This window comes from Pyrgilauda ruficollis, unplaced genomic scaffold (genome assembly GCF_017590135.1).
Source record: "Pyrgilauda ruficollis isolate IOZ18807 unplaced genomic scaffold, ASM1759013v1 scaffold36, whole genome shotgun sequence".
In the NCBI taxonomy this organism is placed as follows: domain Eukaryota; kingdom Metazoa; phylum Chordata; class Aves; order Passeriformes; family Passeridae; genus Pyrgilauda; species Pyrgilauda ruficollis.
In genome coordinates, this window is record NW_024525045.1 from 2,705,429 (window position 1) to 2,729,789 (window position 24,361).

A 24,361-nucleotide genomic window follows, 5' to 3' on the forward strand; every position below is an offset into this window, starting at 1 on the left:
GGCATGCTGTGCTTTAGTGCTCCCCATGTGTGCCACAAAGGTGGCTTGTTACTGAGACATCACACATATGCTACACACACACCCCCAGAGGATGTGTCTTTGCAGAGGCCCTTTTGTAAAAACGAACAAAAACATTACAGTGGTGTTATAAATGTTCCCTGTGGTTAAAATGCAGACACAGGAAGCAAAGATTTACCTGTAAAGCTTATCGGGGTAGGTACCAGACTGCTGGACTCTTCTTACAGTAAAATCTCACAGCAGGAAAGAAACCCCATCCACTGCATTCAGGTGCCTGTATCTGGACAGTCAAACCAGTGAGAACAGAACAGAGCCACGCTGCACTGAACCATCCAGCACCCCAGTCTGTCTGAAATACACAGAACTCCCAAACAAACTCTGCACTCCCTCTGGGATCTGCATCACCACTGGGGCAAGAAAACAACACCTTCATTTTCTGTTCAGATTTTATTTGAAATCTAATTCAAATTGTCAAAGCTACAAAAAGGGGGAACATTTGGGTTATTTCTGCTATGTCACAACATTCTAAAAACAAAATATCACTACTGCCAGCAGATCAGTTACACACATTTCTGATGAAACTTCTAAACACAAAAATGTTTCTTTTGGGAAATAGTCACAATGAAGATATTTTGTACAATATAAAACAATGACAGGTCTACAGATGCAGATACTCATGAGTATACACGTGCATTCACAAAAAAAAAATCAGGAATGCTTTTTTGTTTTTAAACAGACTGTTCAGGCACAAAAACAAAACCGCATTTCCAGTAAGTGACAGCATCATAAAAAATATTAACAATGTCAGTGTTTGCTTTTCTTTGACTTCTTGTGAGATCTGTGAGGAGAACGGGACTGAGACCTGGATTTTTTCCCTGACTTTTTAGGGGATCTGGATCGTGATCTTCTTGATCTTTTGGGTGTCCTGGAGCCAGATGGCGACCTGCCAAAAAAAAAAAAAAAGTCAAATATTAATAGAGAAAAGCATCTTTTCCTGAAGTTATTTGTATTCATTTATTGAGCCAAACGAGGCAGAAAACATTTTTCCCTAATAATGAAAGTAACAGGGTGACATGTTGCTTTTGGAAAAAAAGGCCATTTTTACATTATAAGGTTTTGAGAGTATTTTGGGCTTAACTTCAGTGCTTAGAACCCACATGAAAAATAACACACACTCATATCCTTAAACCCACACCAGGAACTCACAGCCTTTCATATGAGTCTCAGCTAGCTTGGCTCTTGTATGAATTGCAGCCTATGTCCACACAGAAATGAAAAACTATGTTCAATTGTGTTACAGTGAAATACTTTTGATTTTCATCAAGCATATTCAGATTGTGATCCAGCCCCACAGAAAAAGAAGGAACACTGAATAAATTTACTGTCATCTAACCCACCCCTAACATATTGATCTAATATAATGATACCTCAATGAGCATCATATTAACTCTAAAAATAAAATCTCAACTACTTTTCTACTTTTATTTGAAATCCTTATTTATATAAGCACAAGAATACTGTAGTTAAGTGCAATGATTTTTTCAACACCATCAAAGGAGTATTCCTCAGCCTGACTGAGGAATTTTGTATCAGTGAGATATTCTACACCTCTAAAAGAATGGAAGGTGAACTTCCAAGATACAGCAGCTTCAGCAGAATAATAAAATTTCACCTCAAGTTTAACATTAACTAAAGACAAATATTTGTGTCAGGGTGGAGGTTAGGAAATACCTATCTCGGAAACAAAACCCCATAAGCAGTATCTGATTTTTTTCCCCTTAAAAAACGAACTGTGGGAGTGAGAAGCTTCATGTAAGCTGATCATCAGTGAAAAGCTGCATGGTCACTCCAATTTGAGAGGTTCTTTAGAAGGGCTATAGGAATTTTAGGACTACAGAAGACATCTTTTGAAAATAAAAAGCTAAGAAAGCAGTAAGGTGCTCCGGTTAAATGCAGCATTTCTTAAAATCATCAGTAAACAGGAAAAGAAAACCATAGCAGAGCAGAGTCTGGAGCTGATTATCAGGGCAGGAGGCTGCGTGGACTTCCAGCCTCAGTGCTCGAAGGCATTAATGAGGAACGTGCACTGCAGAGTACTGCGAGAGCCTGCTACCCAGTATCAGATGTGCTCTGCTGAAACACCCCCCTGCTCCCCAAACCCCAGCCAAACACACCCACCAGCTCCCTGAACCAGAGAAGATACCAGCTCACCTTTTGCCTTTTTTACTGACATCCCTGGGAGAATCTTTGTGTGAGGAGCGGGAGCGGGAGCTCTCCTTGTGGGAGCGCTCGGAGCGTTCCGAGCGTTCCGACTTGGGCGAGGGCGACTTGGCGCGGCGGCTGCCGCTGCTGCGGGACGGGCTGGGGGAGCCGCTGTGCCGCCTCTTCCTGCCGCGGCAGGCAGCACGCACGCGGGGAGGGAAAACACACGGTCAGAACACCTGCTCCCCGCTGCGGGCTTTGGCTTTAGCCAATGTCATGTCAGTTACTTGTCAGTAATTAAGGTATTGTAGGCTTTTTGTTATTAAAACAAAAAAACCCCCAAGTTTAATGTGTTAACAAGTTTAACAGATTTTCTCTGCTTGAAAAGAAATTAAGGCCTGTGAGTAATTTGGTAATAATGATGGTAGAATAGTAAACACATTCTGTCACAGCTCCCTGAAAAGCAAGGCCTTTTACCATAGCTCTACTTAGAATCACGGCAGAGTTTGGCTATGCAAGCATCAGACGATCAGTGTCCAGTCAGCTACCCCAAACCCAGCTGCTCAGCATCTGCACTGTGAGAGCAGTAACACTGAAACCACTGTGTCTCACTTGTGGCCACTCCTCTGGACAGTTCTCTGACTGAGGCACTGCAGGCAATCCACTGCCACAAGACAGTTAACCCCGTCTGCAACCGGTAGTCATTTGACCATGCTTCCCCAGGGCATAAATGAGCCAAAGGGCAGCTCTGTTCAAAGGGACCTCACTTGGGGCAGGGTAAAAATGACAATTCCTCTAACATTTTGGAGAATGTTTTAATAGCCAAAGCATGGGGTTTGGTTTTTTGTTCTGTTGGCTGGTTCTGCATTTTTCTTTTAAAATCAGATGTGTGACACAAGATGTGCGATTTCAAGGCTTCCATTGCCTGCAAAGATACTGTGAGGGTTTTCCTCCCATCTACTTCAGTCCAAGGAGAGCCATACCTCTCTTTTCGTGTTGGTGTACATTCCTCTTTTTCCTTCTTATCTTTGGACCTGGTCTCAGACTTTTCCTTGTCCTTTTTGTCTCTGTCCCGTTCTCTTTCCATCTCTTTTTCTTTTTCCTAGATTATTAGAAACATCATGATTTCAGATAAGGTGTGAGTAATTATTAGAGGCAATCAAGCTAATGACAAACAGCATAAAAGCAGTGAGCACTGATGGAACACAGCACATATCTGAACTAATGGTCACACCCTCCCAGTTCTTCAGGCCTTTCCTCCTGCTTGAGACACAGCACAAACATTTACTGTAACACCAACTGACAAAAACATGAGGGATATCAGCCTGTGTGAGAAAATCAGAGTGTCTAACTGGAAATGAACAGTCTTTAATGTTACAAATTTCAGGGAAATATTACAGCTGTAATACATTTTCTATACTAAATTAAACATGGAAGAATACCAGGAACCTCTTTTTACTTTAAACATGTACAGTCATCCATATTAATCCATACTGAAAATTGATATACACTCATAACTAGAAGTTATCTAAAGACAAAACAAAAATACAAACAAGATTCTGCAATAACATCTACTCTGTCAAAAACAAACAACTATAGTCCATTTCTAGGTATCAACAGGATCATTTTGAGAGAAAATACAAACCCTGAGCACACCGAGTCTGTCTGTCAAACAGAAAATTAACTACACAAAAATAAACCTCATCAGCAAGTCTGAACACAGAGATCAGATGCTGTGGTTTTTAGTACTGATCATTCATTTTAAAAAATCAATTCCATGGCAAAAAATAAACAGATATTCCTTGCATAGCCCATAAAGAAGATAAAGAACGGGTGACTTAGCTAAATGGAAAAAACGGGGGGATGGTGAAGAAAAAATAAAAAAAGAAAAGAAAAAACAGTAGAGGAAGGGGAGGTAACCTAAGTGCAGGAAATACCAGGACATTTATCCCCATCTAGTTTCACATTCTTTTTACTGGGAAGGCTTAGCAGTAAAATCTGCAAGTGTCCTTATCCTTACACCTATTCATACAAACTGCTGTTAGGTATCTCTAAAATCACTGCACTCTCAAGATGTGCCAGGTTTATTTGACAGCATAACTATGTATTTTATCTTGATAAACAAGAATAAATAGTGTTTGCAATAGCTCTAAGTCTCTAAACAATATACAATGCTGCTGGGAAATTACTCTTGGAAAGCTTATTGTAAGTTTGATAAAAAAGAACAACCAGTCACCAAGTTCATGGGAAATGTAATCAGGATCAGTATGACATTATTGTTACAAAAACTAACTTTATTATGGCATTAAAGCAAAAGACGAATTTATTCCCTTAACAACAGAGTTACTATTGTTTTAAATAATTTACTATTAATTTAAAAAATTGTTTTAAATAATATTTTAATAATATTATTTCAATAAATAAATAATAATTGTTTTAAATAATTTAAATAATAAATTTAAATAATAAATAGTAATGGTTATAAATATTTCTTTCTTGAAAGTGAAAGAGACAATCATTAAAAATCCAAAATATTGTGAGCTGGTTGAACTAATTCAACACAAGGCATCTAAAATTTTATCAGGACTGTTATTATCTATTTCTGTTTGTTTAATCTACTGTCTCACTAAGCATTCTGTGCTTACTACAAATCATTTATTTTACAGAAAACGCCAAGAAAGTGGAAAGTTTTACAATACAACTACATTTAGAAAGAAAATTATAAAAGCCTTATAAAGTCTTAACTGCAAACATCATCCTCCAACGTGTGCATCTCCTTCAGGGAACAGTTTACCTAATTTTTAAAAGTCTTTTTCTTCAAGGTATTGTGAATTAGTCAGACACTGAGCACCAAATAATGCAAATTACAAGTGACAGAAAAACGCCTGGTGGAAAACTGCTTATTTGTATTTAGCTTCCAAGGAAGTGCATGGGTACTGAATTCCATCAGTGATCTGTCAGGCTGTAAAACCAGATGGGAAAAGCAACTGTCATTTATCCTTCCTCACTATATGCAATGTCCAAAGAGGCTGTTTGTTCATTATGTTTCAAAGGTTTGAGATCACATCGCATCACATATAAGAGGTTAACTTTTAAAATCACTCTGACTTCGTAGTCCAGAGAGGTCTTCTAAAAATGGTCATGGTACAGAATTAGTCACATTTGGGTGAATGGATGAGCTGGAATTATTCAGGAAGCTTAGACACTGGAGAATCAGATATGCTGCCTAAAACTATTTCTCACTTCCTTGGGAAGCCTTGAGCACAACAGATCAATTACTAAAAGCAGAATGAGAAGTGTGATGAACATCTTCAACTGAGGCAGCCCCTCTGCTTTCCCACACCTAACAGTTTGCTGTTAGGTGCAGGAGTGGTCCCTAAGGTTTCTACACAGGCTATGATACCCAGCTGTGCAGTGGCAAACACCACAGGACTTGGATTAAAAAAGGAGATTGTATGTATTCTGCAGAAAGCACTGGGACTTAGACATGCAGTTTGATATTACAGCAGTATTTTAACAAGAACCATGTGTTGTTGTGTTTAAAGCCACCTTACATTCAATAAGCTCAATAGAAGCCTATCACAGAATCAGAGGCAAACATAAAGAACAGTTCTTACCCTCTGGAGCAGCTTGTCTCTATAGTGTTCAACCTGTTCCTGAAAACTCTGGCCTGGCTTCTTGGGTCTTTTCCCAGACTCTAACTCATCCTGAAACTTCATCACCTTAAGCTGTGAAAATAATACTGACCATTAGATTATGTGACTTATTATTATCCAGTTAGGCAGGTGGCTGAAAATGAAATTTCCATTACATGTAATCTGTATTCTTCATTCCTTCTATACAAGCTTGTGCACAGAGATACTAAATTTATTTAAAATGGATCCAAGTAACAAAACCACACACTCATCTGCAGCACCTGCAGTTGTTTACAGACATGGTGAGAACTAAAAATAGAGGGAATTTTTTTCTGTTACTCTACTAAATTCTGTTCCCATCATTAGTACACTGCACCCTTGTATTTCTTGGGTCATTGTCTGTTTTTTTCCTTTCAAAATGAAATAATTTACTGCAGGTGTCAATATATTCTTTCAACTTCTCTTGTCTACTTCAAAGTTTCCTTTGGAAACTGCTTTTTTTTCCATTTAACCCTGAATGTTAAAATCAAATGACTGACATAATTAGGACATAAAACAATGCACCTCCTCTTCAGGGTTGTTTGCACAGAGTGGCTGATTTGAAAGAACTGATTTTTACTAACATAATACTTTTTCATGTGCTAACAAGCTTAGCAACCAAATTCAGTTCCCAAGTGCTGCTAAATGTAACACTAAATTTGCTGCAGTATCCCTGACAGAGTCACAAACTTAAGCAAATGTCAGAATTTCTCCATGTTTTTTTTTTTTCTTTTTGGGGGGCTGTTTTGGTTTTGTTTTGTCTGGGGTTTGTTGGTTTTTTTTTGGTCTAGATGAACTAAAACCTTCTGCAAGTTTGTGATGAGCCTGCCTCCTGCTGCAGATGAAACCTGTGCTGTGCATTTCTGTTTGGAGTAGGATTATCAAAATTTGTGCAGCAAGGTGGAGGCAGAAGTAAGATACCCTAGATAAAGGTCCAAAGAGGACTATGTTGCTTCATTTTGTCTGTGAGTTTATCTACACTCTAAGGGAACATGCTTAATGAACAATTTAAATAATAAAATTCCCCTTTTTTTACCACTTCATAGCACTAAGGTCTCTTTACAGAGAGGAAAACACCTTTTTTTAGATGTCTCAGGGGGGAAGAAAGACACACAAACCACCAGAAAGATCACTCTGAAATCTGAGTTATAATATAAAGCAAAGTGCCAGTCTTTCCACACTTAAAAAAACATTAAGAAATCACTGTTCTTCAGCATTATAGGAAAGGTTCTGCTCCTGCTAAGTTCAGGAAAGAATTCACACTTCAGAAGGATCAACAGGGGCATGAAGGAAGCAAACAAAAGGTTACTAACTTGCCTCCTCTGATGGCACCAGTCTAAGGGCTGAGGCCAAAGTTTGTTTCTTCACTTTCTCCTTCCAGCTAACAAACTTAATTTACTAACTGTGCCAAGAGAAAGAATTGTTGTTTTATTAATGAATTTCCAAAAAACGCATGAAAAAATATTTTTTAGCTTCCCTGGCAGTCACTGTATAGACCGTGCAGCTGGAGAATTAAATTTCACCAATTTTTTTGCCAAATATTTTACACAACACTTTTTACAGTGCCTATTAGATGGCATAATTTAAAGCTGGTAATTGGTTGTTTTTTTCCTCAGCTCCTTTCCTCAAATTTAACAATGGATGTGGGTTTTGGCAGGGATTGGGTACATACTAAGAAGAACCATGAGTGTGAATGCTTTGAAGTAGTACAGGGAGTACTTTCCTGTCAATGACAAACTTGAGCAAAATTTTAAGTACTCCTACATAGTGTCTGAAATGTTCTCAAAAGCAAAAAAATTTTTCTCCTCTTCAGGCAATTCCGAAAGTCTGAAATCAAAATGGTAATTTACTTACCAAAAAGAATAAAATGCAAGCATGCACTTGAAAAACTCAAATATTTGCCACCTAAAACTTTTACTGACATTATAAAATGCTGAAAGAACTTAAAACACTTGTGCAGTGTAAAACTGACAATGATAAAGCAAATCACTAACTAATCTGCCTCCACACTGCCAAGATAATGTCTGTAAAACAGATACTCAGGCTGAAAGGAGCTCTTTCCATAACAGCTACAATCAATATTACAGCAACATGAAAATTAGTTTCACTTGTACTTTCATTAGTCTAACATCATGTATTTTCTACAAAGATACTGCCACCGTGAGTCAGGTCAGACATAAATCCTATTCAGCTTCTCACATTCAGAATTTATTCACTTAATATGGCTGTATATAGGAACTATCAAACTGCTGTGCAAAGCAAGAGATTTCTAAGTGCTTAGTGAGAGTCTATTAATTTCAATAAAATCTGAATAGTTAAAAGGAGGCATATTTAAGAGAAACAACATTTGTGACATTCTAAAATATTATTGGCTAAACATCTTAAAAGAATATTATGACACTTTGCCAATGTCTGATTGTAGCTAACATGCACCGTACAGCATGAACAGGTAGGCAGCCACAATTCCACCTTCCAAACACTACCCAGGTTATAACCTGTCGTTTGGAGATGCTGCAACTGCAATAAGCATTTAGCAACTTCTTAATATCATTTTAAGGCACTGAACTGAAGCTACAAAAATTCTGGTATTCAATGTAACCCAGGTCTGAATACAAGCCAGGAAGTCACATACAACCTTACACCTGATTTTACATGGCAGTGTATGTCAGAAAGGCTTCACTGATACACAAAGCTCGTGCTAAATTCCAGTTCTAGCTACCTTCTCAGTCAAGCACAAGCTCAGAAGCCAGAACAAAGCCATAACAACCTCTGTTGATTAAGCTGAACAGCTACACTAACACGTGTACTTGGAGAAAGGAAAGAAGAACCAGGGAGCCCTGTAGGGCTTCAATTAAAATACCTCCAACTCATGACTACATGGGTTAGCTGTATCTACTTCTTTGTTTGATGGCTGAGACAGTGAAAAGAGACACATTAAAATGCAATAAAATACAGATACTTCAAGGCAAGAAACAGAAAAAACAAGAAAGGTAGAGGACTAAGGCCATATCCAAAAGTTAATCCCAAAAGTTAATTTTCCAAGGAGAGGAAAGTGTAAGGGCATCGAAGTGATCTAAAGCTACAGTGGTACTGAAACAGAACAGTGAAAAAAAACAGTCCTTCTCAACAGGCAATATGCCCTGACTCTATTCTTCATTTTTACAGTCAAAATATTATTATTTTTATTTTATTTTAAACATCAAAACCAGGCAAGGTAAGGGTGTGAACAAACTAACCTTTACAAAAACACACCGGACTACAACAAAATCCGCTATATAACAGGACTACAATTATTTCAGTAAAAACAACTCCCAGCTGTATGTAGAGAACTCAGGAAGGGCTGAGGACTGGAAAGGTACAGAAGGATGGCACGAAACACCCCATGCTCACCTCTATCTCTCGGAGTTTGGCACGCTTTTCTTCGCTCATTTCTGAGTATTTGACTGATGATTTGGAGTCAGGCATTTCCTCTTTAATAGGATTGGAATACATGTGTTGTTCTTCTGACTTAGAACTCTGGGTGTCTTCTTCATCTTCACTTTCTTCTTCTTGACTTTAAAGAAAACATATAGAATTAACTAAGATCTCTTAAGTATATATGAAATGTACTACTTCTCTTAGTTTCTAGGATTAGTTACTAGTTTGGAAATCTGTTAAATCTGTAGGTCTGCAGCTACAAATTAGTATCCATCTTTCATTTTTATTTAATTAAACTGTTAGTTTTTATTACTCACACAATTTACACTTTTCATAGAAACAGAGTGCAGAAGAATTAATGAAATTTACAGTCATCAAATACATATCTATCTCAGCTACAAAAGGAAACCCACTCCCTCAGCAGAAACTCTAAGTGCTGTAATGGTGCTTCTCAGGTATATTAATAGAAGAACAATATTTACTACTTTTGCTTTTGGGAGATAAACCTGAGAGATGGCAGATACCCAAAATTGTATTTCCAGGCTGGCCACTAGAGTGCTGCAGGACTCCCTGCAATGCAGGAAGTATTTACAGCATTAACTAACAGACCCTCTCAGCTGCCTGAAGAGCAAAGTAAAAGACAACTCAAAAACAACTTCTGCTGGCATGGAGCCTATCAGCATCCAATGAAACACCTCAGAACGTGACTCACTGCGCTTGTCTCAGCAGCAGAAGGAAGAGGTTTAAATTCATTCATAGATACCTGACAGCAAGATTTCCATACTACTACCTTAGCTCTTACTATTTGATGCTGAATTCTCAAATCAGCACAAATTCAAAGACTATAGTTAAAAACTCTACCAAAAGATGTAATTTATCATGGTAGAAAAAAATCATGGGGGTTGAAAGCATGCTGCACTAAAATCCTGAGTTTTCTCCATTTTCTTATTTTCCTACTTTCAAGATTTCATTTTTGTTCTACTGATGTCATAAATAACATATATATCTAATAAGGCGTTCCAAAAACTCCACGTTAGATACATAAAATAAATATGTTTTCCTTAGAATGAAAAAGTATTTACTTTTGAATTTCCTCCTCCTCAGATTCTTCATGTTGGTCAAAAAGCTCCCACTTAGAAGTAGTAACAGCTAGAAGAGACAGCAGGATAATTTTAACAAAAAAGCTACCACTTAATCTGAAAATCAGTATTTGTAATATAATTATAGTAAGATATATACAGTATATAACATAGAATAAGAATTACAGTGTGGTAAAATTTACCAGCACCTAGCACTTAATACAGACTTTTATTTCACAGAAATATTCAACCAGCCCATTATCAGAATATTTACTACTCACAGAGCTATTCACTCACACTGCACATCACATTGCAGTAAATCCTTCAAAACCACACAAGTATTTGTCCGTTTGTAAAACATTATCTTTCAAACCAAGGTTTAAAAAGACTGCCAGCCACATGCCCAGATTTTTGTTGTTTGCTTTCAGTATTTATTCTTAATAAACTGAAAGTTACTTTCAAAGGTTGATAGGTTATTGAAGGAGAATAACCATAACAGAACACACTGTTTTCCTTTTTGGCTAAAAATTCAGTGAACAAGTTACAACAGAAAATCCTAGTACGTTACAACGTGAATCCTATTAGCATTTTAGCACAAATCACCTGAAAACAATCATTACATAAGGGACATTATGCTTTCAGTTCACTTCAGAAGAGATACTTTCAGAACTAACCTTGAGCTTCCAGTTCCGATTCATCCACTGCTTCCCACTTTGAAGGGGCAACTTTAAATATAGGCTCATTCTTCTTTGAGTCTTCAGTTGTATCCACTGGTGAAGAAAGAGACACAGAAAAATAACTTAGAAAGCTTCTCAGAAGCTGAAACCAAAAAGTACTAAGATAACAGTCAGAATTAAACAATGAAACAGATTATACAATCTTAGCATTTGCAAAGTAAGAAACCAGGTTTAGGTCCTGCTGTGTAGCATCAGAAAACACCTCCTGTGTCTAAAGACAGTACAGCATATTGAAATTAATCAACATTTTACAAAGCTACACGCCAGATCAATTCTAGGCTGTATTTCTAAAAACTACGCATGAAGAAAAGATCCAAGACTGAAGAATCAATCTGAAAGTTGAAACATTCCGTACAAGGAACTCCGTCAAGATCATCATCCAGCGATTTAATTGGGACTCCATCCAGATCATCAATAGGAGCAGCATCAATAGGAATTCCATCCACATCTTCTAGTGGAGCACCATCGAGCTCTTCCTCAATGGGAGCACCATCAAGATCATCTGGTACTTCCTGAAAGCAAATAATATGCCATTATTTCAAGCACAAATCTATATTGCTTTTCTTTACTTCTCCAATTATCAAATAATTTCTTTTTAAAGAAGCACTTTTATAAACACCAAAACCCCCAAAATATCTACTTCAACAATTTTTGCTAAGCAGTATAGTTGGTTATTGTAAGGGAAATAACATAACAATATCTCCCTATAAAAAATTACAGGCAAGAACTTGAATTTGTCCACAATGTACTGGAAGCTTTCCAATACCTATACTCAAAAGAAGAGCTATTAAGTTGAAGTTTAGCTCAAAATCAGTCAATTAGAGTCAGATAAATCATAACTCCTTGATATGAAAGTTTCCCCAAGACCAGTAAAATGAACAACAGACACAGACTATTTAGCAGGAACACCAATTTAAGGAACACACAAATTAGAAATACAGCTGTGTATTCTAACTTGTTATGTACAGGCACTGTCCTTCATATGTGTGTATTCACCCTGCTTTTCCACTCCAATAAATCAGCTTTAGTTAAATTATACTACAGACCTCCCTCCCACTGCTCTGAAAGGCATCTTTCCACACAGTTACAATGCCTGAAACTCCATTCAGAATTCAAAGACAGGTATTACAGAATATTTCCAGCACAAAGGAAATACCTTTTATTCTGTACTAGTCTTTGCTCTGAAACACTTTCACACTGTAACTCCATCGCATCACCTAATCTACAAGCAAGAAACATAGCAACAGAATAAACAGTATTTTCTTCTGACAATATGTTACACCTCTCTTTTGGAGCAAGGACTTGGAAGAAAGAAAGGTTTATTCACCCTAAAAGAGAGCAAAATAATCCTTGCCAGCTCTATTTTATATTAACACATTTTTTCCCTGCTGTCTGCAAGTATCACTCCTGAGGTCACTTACCTCTGTTTCTTTATCTTCCATGATATTTACAAGTCCCAAGAAAATATTCTGTAGTTTGATCAGAAATGGTTCTGGATAGATTGCCCAGTCTTCCCATGCTCGGAAGCATGTCATCACCCGTTGCTAGAAGCAAGAGGAAAAAATAAATGCTAAAACATTTGTATTGAGAAATTTTATGTGATGGGAAAAAGACCACAGAGAACTACTACTGTAGACAACTATTCTTAAGCAGTTCCATACTGAAGTATATTACAATGATACCATGCTGGGGAAGACTAGTAATTTTACAAAAATACATATATAGGAACTACATTTCAAGAAATCTCACTTGGGTTTCATTTTCCCTTTAAATTCCTGTTACATTATCCATTTTGGCTGTTGCCAGTTCTACCCTGACAGTAAATTTCATTCTGCCCCAATGTTCGAAGGAGGTGCCTCTACCAAATCTAAGAGAAGATATCTGTTTGTAAAATAAAATAACTAAAATTAACATTGGGTTACACATTTTATTGAACTGAAATTGTGTTCCTACTGCCATTTTGTTCAGCCTGGAGAAGAGAAGGCTCTGGGGAGACCTTAAGAGCCCCTTCTAGCACCCCAAAGGGCTAATAGAAAGCTGGAGAAAGATTTCTTTCAGACAGGAGAAGGGGAGAATGAAAGGAGGGTTGATTTAGATTAACTATTATCAAGATATTCTTCAGTGTGAAGGTGCTGAGGCAATGGCACAGGATGCCCAGAGAACCTGTGGCTGCCCCACCCCTGGAAGTGTTCAAGGCCAGGCTGGATGGAGCTCTGAGCAACCTGGTTCAGTGAAAGGTGTCTCTGGCCATGGCAGGGGGTTGGAACAGGTGATCTTTAAAGTCCCTTCCAAAGCAAATAACATATTCCTTTTTAAAAAGCATATTTGAAAACATGTGTTTCAGTTCAAGTTTGACACACTAAATGTAACTGAAGATGTAGATACATTAAAAAAATCTGCCTCTCTTTATCAAATAATTTAAGGAAGTTTTAAAATAGCAGATAACTAAAACTGATTCTCAATCTAGAGCAATTGAGAGCAGAAGGAGGACAACCAGGATGAAGATCTTAATACACACAAATTAACTATTCTATAAGCTATGTATTTAAAGCTTCTGACTGAAAAATAAAGAGTGCAGAGGCATCATGAAAACAGAAGGAAAAGGGTCGAGCACAAGAAGCAGAGAGTATTTCACCTCAAAAACCACTTTCAAGTACCCATGGTCAGACTGCTTATCAGAACTCTAAAATAAAGCTTGACACAAAAAAACCCATTTAGAAGTAACTTTGTTGTTCTGCTCAGGAGCTTCTTTCCCACACTGAGCACTTCCACCAAAGTTCACATCTGATACTGAAATACAGGTGGCCCTGAACAGTAAGAAAGCTAGAAAGCCTTTTTTGCAATTCAAGTGACAGACAGATAGATAGATATCCTCTCAACTCCTCAACTGTACATCTACTGGTACACTTCAGCTGGCAGATGCTCATTTCCTTCTTTAATTGAAGGCTACCGTTGCAAAACAGAAAACTTTTTAAAAATTATTCTTTTTAAAGCCTAAATAGAGACATCGATGTCTAAGCCACCTATCATAGTATGCAATCTCTTGTGCAGGAACATTTATGTGACTTCTATGTCATGTAAATAACAATGAAATACATACCTTGAAATTTTCAGACTGTAAATGGCCTTGTATTGTACGGTAAGTAGCATTGAGATCAGAGAATATCTGACATAATTTTGTTTCAAAACTAGAATTAAACATATACATTTCTTTAGTTAAACTTTGTCATATATGTTTTCTGGACATACACAATTCATGAAAATACCTGGGACACAGGACTCAAAAGCACAAGGTTCTGATCCTTATAGTAGCCATAAACTGAACTATAAAGCAAATATGATTACTATATATTAAATCACCTTGGACAACAACAGAACTGTGAAGGGAGATCTTCACATCTGCTGCAGTCTCTTTATACACCCTGGAAAGATTGGAGGACGATAAAAGGAGTTTTACAACCTTAAACAGAATGAAAGAATTGTCTCAAAATTCAATCTGTATTTTAAAAAAATTCTTAGTTATACTTGTATTCTAATTTATTCAGTGAGGCCCTCAATGAAAGCACAGTGAGCAACAGCTGCCCAGCTTCCTTTGAGCTTCTCACAATGTGCAAGAAATAAACCAGCACAACACAGACACACTGCAACAAGAAACATCAATTGCAATCACTAGTTTTAGAACATGCTGAGTATTTCCCACCATGCTGCCCTAACACTAAAGAGACTCCAGGAACTAGACACAAATATGACAAAGATACTGTCCCATGGACATTTTTCCTCAATTCTTCTCAGCACCTTAGAAATAAAATATATAATATCCCCTTATACCTTATCCAAGGTTTATGGAAAGTTACACCACCCTCATTTTAATAAAAATAAATCTGTTCTAAAAGGTACTTCTTTGCTTGAACTATCTGCTATACCATATCTTGAATATTATCTACAGGCTCTTTCTGTCAAGAGGCAGATGAGGTATTCTCACCTTTATGGAGTTCCATGCAGCAAGTGGTCCCTTGCATAGGGCACATGCATTTTCTGCATTACCAACATGCTACATCTTACACATGTTCATGCAAACAGATATAAATACCATCAGTCTGTAATAACAGTAGCACAGAAAAGTCTGAATTTCCTACAACCATGTTTATCCGGAGATATAGATACAGAGATGAATATAAGAGGGTTTTTTTTAACTGCCAATCCCCTAAAATATACTTACAATTTTCTATAGTAGGAAGCATTGGCAACTTTAGCTGAAGAGTTGTATAACACATCCGACACTAGATACAATCTTGCGATCTACAATAAAAAACGGTCAAATTAAGTCCAATTTAAATTCTTCTGAAAATAAAGGCATTTTCAGAAAGAATACGAGACAGTTTAAACTATCTGGAAGTACCTAATTAGAATTAAGTGTAGCACAGCTATATTATTAATAAACATTTTAAGAGGCAACTAGCCCCCTGTTACACTCTAGGGTACTAACTACTGTAACATATCACCAGAGCATTACAAAGGAGAATCATGGCATTCCTATTTTAATTGTCTCATTTGAACAGATCATTTCACTGTTCTTAATTTCACAGTAAGGCACAATATTACTTACAAGCAACTTCAGAAAGAAAGAATAAAAAATATGTAACAAAATTCCACAGGAAGAGATGATACTTAAATTCAAGTCCACACTTCAGTACTACCTAAAACTTATGAAATAATGCTTGTAAATTACATGCACATGCTGCTAAAGGAGCTCTTTCCCCAAAATACAAGACTGCAGAAAATCTCCACACCTTCTTAGGAAGAGGAGTCTTGAGGATGGACAATGACTCTGTAATGCAGTCCACAATTTCTTCAGCAGCTTCCGCATTATTGAGACAGAAAACCATTGCATCACCAATGTCGTTCTTCCGAGGTGTTAAGCCACGCAGAATTTCCTCTAGTTTGTCCCTCTGTCTGAAATACCAGGAATTTTAATACTTTCAATATGAAATGGAAAGTACTTCCGCGAATTTCCATTTAACAATGGTTTTGTTTTCCATCTTTAGGAGAAAAGCAATTTTCAGTATTTTTATATTCTTCTGCCTGAGTTCTTCAAGTGGTTCATAAAGTGCAAAAAATTCTCACTCAAGTCCTGATTACATACAGAAATCAAGGAAAAATACCTGATAAATACTTAATTAAGCATATTAGTATCTCTAATAAAGTCATTATCTTTCTGGATTTAGTTTAGGCCTAAACCAAATGGATAAATCTAAAGCATGCAAGTCATTACTGGTACAGAATAAGAAACACTAGATTCACAAAGCTAGTAAATAATTACTTCGCATTTTTCCTGACCTCCATATGCAGAGAACTTTTTTAAAAGAATCTCTTTTTGAGCCTTTCCAAAATAAGTTATAAGAAACAAACTGTGTATTAAAAGCTACAGAGGCATGACTGTTGTGGTAATTATGATGAGAAGAATAAAAAAAAACCAAATTCCACATGTTAGTAATACATTTGTAACAACAGCAGCAAAATTAAGAAAAGCAGGTCTCTATTTCCAGTACAACAGCCACTCCCAGTACACTGACACTTCACAGCAAAGAAATCTGATGATCTCTCTCGTCCTGTTTATTAACAACTTCTCCCCATTTTAATTTCTGATGAGCAGCATCAGTAAGTTTAAGATTACAGCAACAGTTTAGTTTGTGAGTCATAACTATGTTGAGAAAGATGCTACATATCCTCAGCTACAGACAGCAGCAAAAAATGGGAAAAAACTCTCATCTTCCTAATCCCTTTCAAATTAAGGGTTCATAACATGGGAATGAAAGGTTCAGTGATGACAAATCTAATCAAGTCAAGAATGTATTTAGCTACAAGTATGATCAGAAGCACTGAGGTGAAGAGACACTCAGACACATACATGATACCATGACAAGTATGAAAACTTAGGGGATGACACATTAGAGCTCCAAAAGCACAAGGGGCAAACCCAGGCAGACCAGCTACCAAGGCAGCACCATCCATCAGTGGTGGTACATACTCTTCCTTAAGTGCACCCTTCTTGTTCGGTTCCTCCACAAACGCTTCCGTTTCTTGCTCTTCTGACATCCCATGCAGGTATGGATTCAATGGTGGTGGCCTCCAGAAGGATCCATTTTTGAACATACGGAAATCTTCTGTCCTCCACTTGGTTGGAGCATCCCCCTATGAAAAAAAAACCAGAAGTATTTTTACTTTGTTGTTATTTTACTTCACTATGCTTGAAGCTATGAACTATCATGAAAATTCTACTTGCCTGAAGAATTGAATAAAGCTTCCATCTATAATACACATGGGCTGGAGTCTGATTTTCAAATAAAAACCTAAACCAAAGAGCAAAGAAAAGACACAGAGCATATTACAAATCTTGAACTGACACAAATTTAAAGGAAGTAATAAAAATACCCCAACCAAGCCCTGTTCAGAATCCTACCTCAGCTGCAGAGAGAACACAAGGAGCTAAAATCATGTACACCCACAGCACAGTCAGGCAGAACATGTGCAACTGCTCCACACACTCATACACACACACATGCAATTTGCACAGAGCAGAGCTCCCCAAAGGCACAGCACTGCTCAGAACTCAAGAGCAAAACAAACAGGGTCAGAAAGAACAACTGTGCAACCTCACAGCAAAGCAGAAGAATCATCAGTGCAAAGAGTCACTACAGGAGCAACTGCAACCTCAGCACAAGTGATGCAGGAGCTTCCAGATGCATAGTGAGGTCATCAAATACTAAAGGATCTGAAGTTTTCCACCAGTAAATTGTCTGGCAGAACACTGGCAACATCTGATGGAGTATGGGGGAGACAAGCAGGCCATTTTTAATGGCCAGGATATTTTCACCTGCATATCTTCTCACTTTGCATATGAAAATCATAATGAAGCACTTCAAACTTACTGCAAACAAAACACGACTATGACTAAAAAGTCATTTAGCACTTCCCTCAAAATCTTTTTTGAGAGACTGCATTTCACAAGAAATTTAGAAACTGGCCCTTTTTTATTCCATTAAGGACAAGTGCTCAAAATTCTCAAAACTTCCCTATGTCAGCTGAAGTTTAATTCTATTTTAACTGACATAGAAGAAAAATTATTCCCACCTCTTGCTAAAGGTTAAAAAATAGTACCCAGGAAGAGTGGACCTCACATTGAGTTTGTCTGTTTGGGGGAAGAGGGGGATTTTTCCTTTTTTTGAATGTATGCTACTGCTTCCACTGACTGTGAATCCCTCAAAAGAGTATGTGTTAAATGGTATTTATTTAAATATATAGAAATTTATTACATTGTGTGTGTGTGTGTACTATTTTACTTATTTATATGTACACATTAGTAACAATTGGAATAAAAACGTGTTCTTCCTTATAAAAGGACAGTACAGCCAAAGGTGCACTTTGTAAAGTCTGAATCTGCACGTGAAGATAGTCACAGTAGAAGTCAGTCTTGTTAGTATTTTAAGAATGCAGAACATTAACAACAGTGAAAACAGCTGGTGTTATTTGCAATGAAGCAATGTAATAAGCACCTGAACATTGGGTTGTTGATTTCTCGGTTCATGATCATGGCTTCGAACATGGGCCCTTCCCGAACCACAAACTCTATCATTCGATGTATCAAAGCGAGCAAATTCCTACAACAACAACACAGTTAAAGAAAAATTGATTCAGACCTAACACTATATAAAACTACACTCCACCTAAGATACTACAACTGTGCAGGAGATTATTTTGCTGTATTGTTAAGAAATCTGCATAAAAGGTAAGGCAACATGGAACATATTATAGCTTTGCATCACAGACACGGGCATTCTAAAAATCAAACCATGCCTAGCAGTGGTGGAGTAAGAATTTAAGAGACCTCCTTCCTAAATTTCCATGTCTTAGCCTACAATCATGTCTTGCTTAGCAGAAACCTGATATACAAATATGGGCACCTGAACACCAAAGTACAATTAGCTATCAAAAACTAAGCCCTCATCTACATTGTCTAGAAGTAAGACTGAAGTCTTAGCTGAAGTTCCACAGGGGAACAAGTGGCTGAATATTTTGTTCAAAATAAAAACATGCTTCTGAATGTTCAACAGAATTTGAATTCAGCTTTCAAGCTACTCAAGTATGAAAGGAAAAGTAAATAGCCTTCTTGATGCAAAACAGGGCAATATATTTACTAAATTTAGATCATCTCTTTTTGGTCAAGTCTCGACTACTGGCATAGAAGAAAACTGTCCATTCTTTTGTGTAATACCATCCCATGTTCCCTCCCTCAGACACACAACAGAACTAAATCACAATTAAAAAAAAACAAAAATCTGTTTCCCTTCATTCAGCACTACATCCTGAGACAGGCAAGAAGTGGATGTGAAGTGCACATTTTTCAATGCAGAGTCACTTCTAAGCATGCTAACAGGAGACAGTCAGAAAAGCTTTATCAAAAATAGTGATAGCCAGTTTCCACCCCTTTGGGGTTTTATGGAAACAGTGTCCTGAGTTTTTAAAATAGATTACCTACATACAGCAAAAGCTTCACAGCACATGCCCTTTGAATGTGATGCAAGCCAAAAAAAATACAGATTTTTGCATATTTATATTTATTTTCTTAGATGCAACAAATGAATATTGGGTTTTTACATGTAATGCAATAGATTTCCATAGAGCACTTTTTTAATGACTAAAACTCCATAAATGTTACATTGTAAAGTTGCAGAATTTTCTATTACTTCTTAGCAATGAGGTGACTATTTTCTACTATGAGTATTCAAAGTTCGGCCACGGATATAATGAACTAGATTTAAAAAAAATCAACTTAAAAATTAGTAATAATAGAATAGTAATAGAATCCTACCCCAGCCATCTGCAAGTGCTCTTTTAAGCCATCTAGCACTGAATCTGCATTTGCCTCAAATATTACACAAATAAAATCAAACTGCTACCAGCTCAATTTTCCTGTCTGCTTTTTATAATCCCAGAAACACTGCAAAGAGGACATAGTTTCAACAATTCTGTAGCCATTTTATTTACAGCAGTGTTCTGAAAGTCTGAACAGCCAGACTCTTCTTGTTATATGAACTGTATTTGAAAACATCAGCAAGAAAGAGATCTACAATAGCTTTCAAGTCTCTGAGCTATCACAGCATTCATTTATTTTAAGGCAAATCCAGTGTGATCACTTCTGGCTTCCTGCAAATCATCACTGGTTTTCGTCTAATTTTTCTTTCATCAAGTAGAATCAAGTTGTGTAAGAGCAGCTTATGCTTGAACAAGAACATCTGCTTCATAAGACCTCTGATGTATGAAAATAGATTCAGCTCATCCCATATCTGAAAGAGGTTGTTACAGGCATTTTGGTATGTAAGATGTGACTACTCGGAAGTGAATTTCTCAGAAAAACTAATTGATTATACATACTCAAGGTTTGCTGTTTACTAAGAAGAAAGAGATCTTATTGAAAATTTTTAGTTAAAGGAGAATAATTAACTGTATTATCCCACTAAATTCAGTCAAAATTTTTGCACGATGGGATGCACTGAGTAAGGAATGGTCTTAGCAATTGTCATTGGCAACTTCCAAAATCATCAAGAAAGGAATTATTAGAAGTGTTTTCAAATACAATTCATTTAACATGAGTTCTTATCATACAGGCTTTTAAAATGCTACAGTAAATAAAATGGACATGGAAAAATAATTTTTTTTCTCTGACACCTACTCTGTGAGCATTGTACAATTTTACAAGTACTTGTTCTACTACTCAATATGTTTCTCAAATCAAGACTCCTCCAGGTTGGTCGCCCCAATTATTCAAGTTTCTACCCAACAAAAATTGTACCGTCCTAAAATTCCATCAAAAATACAGTACATTGGAGCATGTACTGACAAATTTGTTAATGCACTATAACCAGCTTCACAAATCTCCTGCTGCCCCCTCCCCCCACGCGAAAAAAAGAAAAAAGGGACTTTGTGACAATTAAGACAGTGTAGTAAAAAACCAATAGTGCATTATTTTAAAAGGTCATTTAGCTTAAGTTGGCCAACAAAAAAAAGGTTTTTCAGTTATAATAAAACCACATTTATTGGAGCCGATCGTACCAATGTCTGGTCAAAAACTGTATACTTTCCCAATCCATCCCATGATGTTTTCCTGGTCCCCCGCTGCCGCAGACAGTTCAGCTGGTGTTGCTCACCAAGGCCAATGTCAAAGAGAATTTGGTAATCTTTTGTGCTTCTTTACTTTTAAAACAGTGTTGTGTTCCTATGTTTGGGAAAAGGCTTTAGCTTAACTGAGCAAGAGTATACCTAGACTAGCTTGAAGGCAGGAACAGTGATGGGGACCAAAATGGAAAAATATCCTTGCATAATACAAAAGTATCTTTGTCAGTGACAAAAATTATTAACTGCTACATTTTAAAAATTAGCAAAAATCAAAATTGAACTGGTTTCAACTGAACTGGTTATAAAAAGTACAAGTCAAAAAAACAAAAAAGGAAAAGAAAAAAATGAAGGAAAAAAAAGAAAAAAAAACCAAGAAAAAAATAAAAAAAGCCCACAGCTGCATCCCCATATGCAGAGGTTTATGTCAGAACTTAGGCTCCATCTGTAAGTCAGTGTTTCACCCTAGTGTTCACTCACAAAATTACCCTGCATCTCTCTCTAGTGATCAAATTAAATGCAAAAGATAATTACTTAAGTCTACCCTCACTTAAAAAGAGTTAATAAGACAAGAATAGTTAGACTAGTAACTAGAATAGTATACCACACACATTTCTTTTAAGTGTTATAAAATAACCATTGCTCAGTCAAGCCATTACCTTTTCCACAACATCACCATTTTTCTTTAAAATTCCGAAGGGGAAATTTTCTATATTTAGATCAGTAATAATAAAGAAAAACATGTACCTTTCTGTTGGGATAACCACTTTGACTATGGCTTGCGACAGAGTCTGTATATGAAGTCACATCAGATAATAAACATAGAATATGTGAGTATTGTTAACAAGTAACAAGCAAAAATATACATATGCAATGAAAATACTACACATCTATCACAAACTTTGCAGGCAATCACTGCTGTGAAGTTATAACTAAGCAATTACACAAAATTCAAATGGTTGTGTCAGTGAACCATAAAGGTTCACTAATTGCAAAGTATCAGAACATTCCTGTCAGAATGTACATTGAGGCACTGAATAGGAACTATGCTGAATATATAAGAAAGGAGTTCTTACGTTTATGAAAAGATTCTAAACTATTTGACTTGGATCACGTTGGTATTACTTTATTCCCAAGTCTTACAAAAAACAGCCCTGGCATTTAAGTGTCATTCAAAGAATCAATAAATTCTTACAAATGTAAATCAAGTTGGTTTGTGATTTCAAGATACTTACCCTTTTATCAGCTAATATTCCACAAAAAGAAAAGTTTGAAAACTGACTCCATAAGTAGCATAAAATACTTACTCAATGTCCAGATTAATTACCTTCTACACAAAATACATCAACTCTTCTAGGGTAAAAATAATGCTACCCAAATTAATATGTAGGATTTTCTATAAGGAAAACAATTTAGATACTGCAATTTGGCAGCCAAGAAAAGGGGGGGACGTAGGAGAAAAAAATCCAGGGAGCCTGGAGGGGGAAAATGATAGCCAGATTTTAAGCAGCACTAAATTAACCAAGAGCCAATATATTGTACCCTAACACAGACATGAAAAAGAGCTTCAGGAATTAAGTAGGCTCCCTTGGGCTACAGCAGGGAGCCAGAGAATTTGCAGACTAAGGGCTGCCAAGTCAGCCTGAACAATGCAAATCTACGAAGCCATTGAAATACTGTCACAGATGTAGTATTTAACAATGAGATACGGCCCAGGGTACTGTAAGTTACCTTCTCAAAATCTTCCTTGTTTTTTGGTGGTGGTAACATTGGAGCATTAGGATTCTTCAACCTCTCCCTAGGCTGGGCATTGAAAGGCAGTCCTGACGGGGGCGGCGGCAGGGTGTGCTCCATCATGGAGGGTGGAATGTAGATTGGATGTGGTGGTATAGGTACAGCTTTGCCCCAGCCCAGCTTCATTTCAAACGACATAATCATCTTGCCTGAAAAAGTGAAAGGAAAAAACCTCCATTACCATGATGTTATGAACTGGTTCTGCATCACTTGAGATTTCTCCTTGCTAAGTGCAACATTTAGGTTTGCCTGCCACCGTTGACCTTTTGCTTACATTGTTGATTACTGTTATTACATCTATCAGACTACAACACAGGCAAATGAAGGCCTATTACACAAAATGTTTCATTAGTCTTCCCCAAATATCTGTCTTCAGGACACTACAGTACACAATTGCTATTGGTTGACGACATTCAGTTGCCAGTAGAACAGTCAAATGTAAACTCACTGCCAGCCTGGTACCTACTGGAGTTACAGAATACATCTCACTTGTCTGATAAAACAACCTGAAAATGTGCTTACAGTCTGCAAAGATAATTACAGCCCTGAACTGAGAAATCTGTTTACCATTTAAATTCTTCAATGCTCTTTCAGCATCTCTCCTGTTCATAAAGGCAACAAAGCCACAATTTCTTTCTCTTGCTCTTTCTTCATCAGTTCTTGGCCACATAATTTTAACACTCGCTAATGGTCCAAAGCGGCCAAATTCTTGACATAACATCTCTTCATTCATCTACAGGAAAAAGAGGTAAAAATTAACATTTTCCCACTGTATTTCTGTGACAGCTGTTTGTATTATTGTCCAAATGTCAAAATTTTAATTTTTTTAGTTTAGTTTCTTGACATAACACCACTTCATTGACAGCCCCCCAATGCAATCTACTGCAGCAACAAGAATCTAAAAAACTGCACTTTTAAGTGAACACAATCAAATGACTGAGATATGATCCACCTTGCTTAGTGTATCAATGGAAAAAGAAATTTAACTGAGCTAGAGACTGGCAGTCTAAACCTTAACTTTTCAGCACTATGTTCAGAGCACTTATTCCAATGAATATTGCAAAAAAAATTGTCTGGGCCAAACATGCCAACACTGCACTCCTTGGCTCCAAACTTACCTGAGGATTGATGTTTCCCAGATACAAATTTGTTGTGCTTGGATCTCCAACATCATGTGACCCTGGTGCATAATCATCCAGTACTAAAATAAACGAAAAAACCAAACAACAAAAAGAAGTCATAATCCCTGCTATGCATTTAAATGACAACA

At 36.9% G+C, this 24,361-nt stretch overlaps 1 protein-coding gene across 6 annotated transcripts in view; it reads right to left on the reverse strand.

Annotated features, from left to right (window-relative positions):
- Positions 1–446: 446 nt before the first annotated feature.
- LOC121357908 (U2 snRNP associated SURP domain containing) overlaps positions 447–24,361 on the reverse strand; it is a 41,305-nt gene continuing 17,390 nt past the window's right edge. For 4 of the 6 annotated variants that reach the window (XM_041475617.1, XM_041475616.1, XM_041475615.1 and 1 more), the window contains 19 exons: positions 24,210–24,292; positions 23,659–23,824; positions 23,029–23,240; positions 22,045–22,088; positions 18,681–18,785; positions 17,411–17,477; positions 17,156–17,319; positions 15,918–16,080; positions 15,347–15,426; positions 14,228–14,315; positions 12,549–12,671; positions 11,483–11,639; positions 11,065–11,160; positions 10,394–10,460; positions 9,285–9,447; positions 5,838–5,948; positions 3,204–3,322; positions 2,230–2,406; positions 447–961 (listed from right to left, as the gene is read on the reverse strand). In XM_041475617.1, the coding sequence (XP_041331551.1) occupies positions 823–961; positions 2,230–2,406; positions 3,204–3,322; positions 5,838–5,948; positions 9,285–9,447; positions 10,394–10,460; positions 11,065–11,160; positions 11,483–11,639; positions 12,549–12,671; positions 14,228–14,315; positions 15,347–15,426; positions 15,918–16,080; positions 17,156–17,319; positions 17,411–17,477; positions 18,681–18,785; positions 22,045–22,088; positions 23,029–23,240; positions 23,659–23,824; positions 24,210–24,292 (2,324 nt within the window). In that variant the 3' untranslated portion in view covers positions 447–822. Of the gene's footprint in view, positions 962–2,229; positions 2,407–3,203; positions 3,323–5,837; positions 5,949–9,284; positions 9,448–10,393; positions 10,461–11,064; positions 11,161–11,482; positions 11,640–12,548; positions 12,672–14,227; positions 14,316–15,346; positions 15,427–15,917; positions 16,081–17,155; positions 17,320–17,410; positions 17,478–18,680; positions 18,786–22,044; positions 22,089–23,028; positions 23,241–23,658; positions 23,825–24,209; positions 24,293–24,361 lie in introns of those variants that run through there. The other 2 variants (XM_041475618.1, XM_041475619.1) reach the window with 2 other exon arrangements.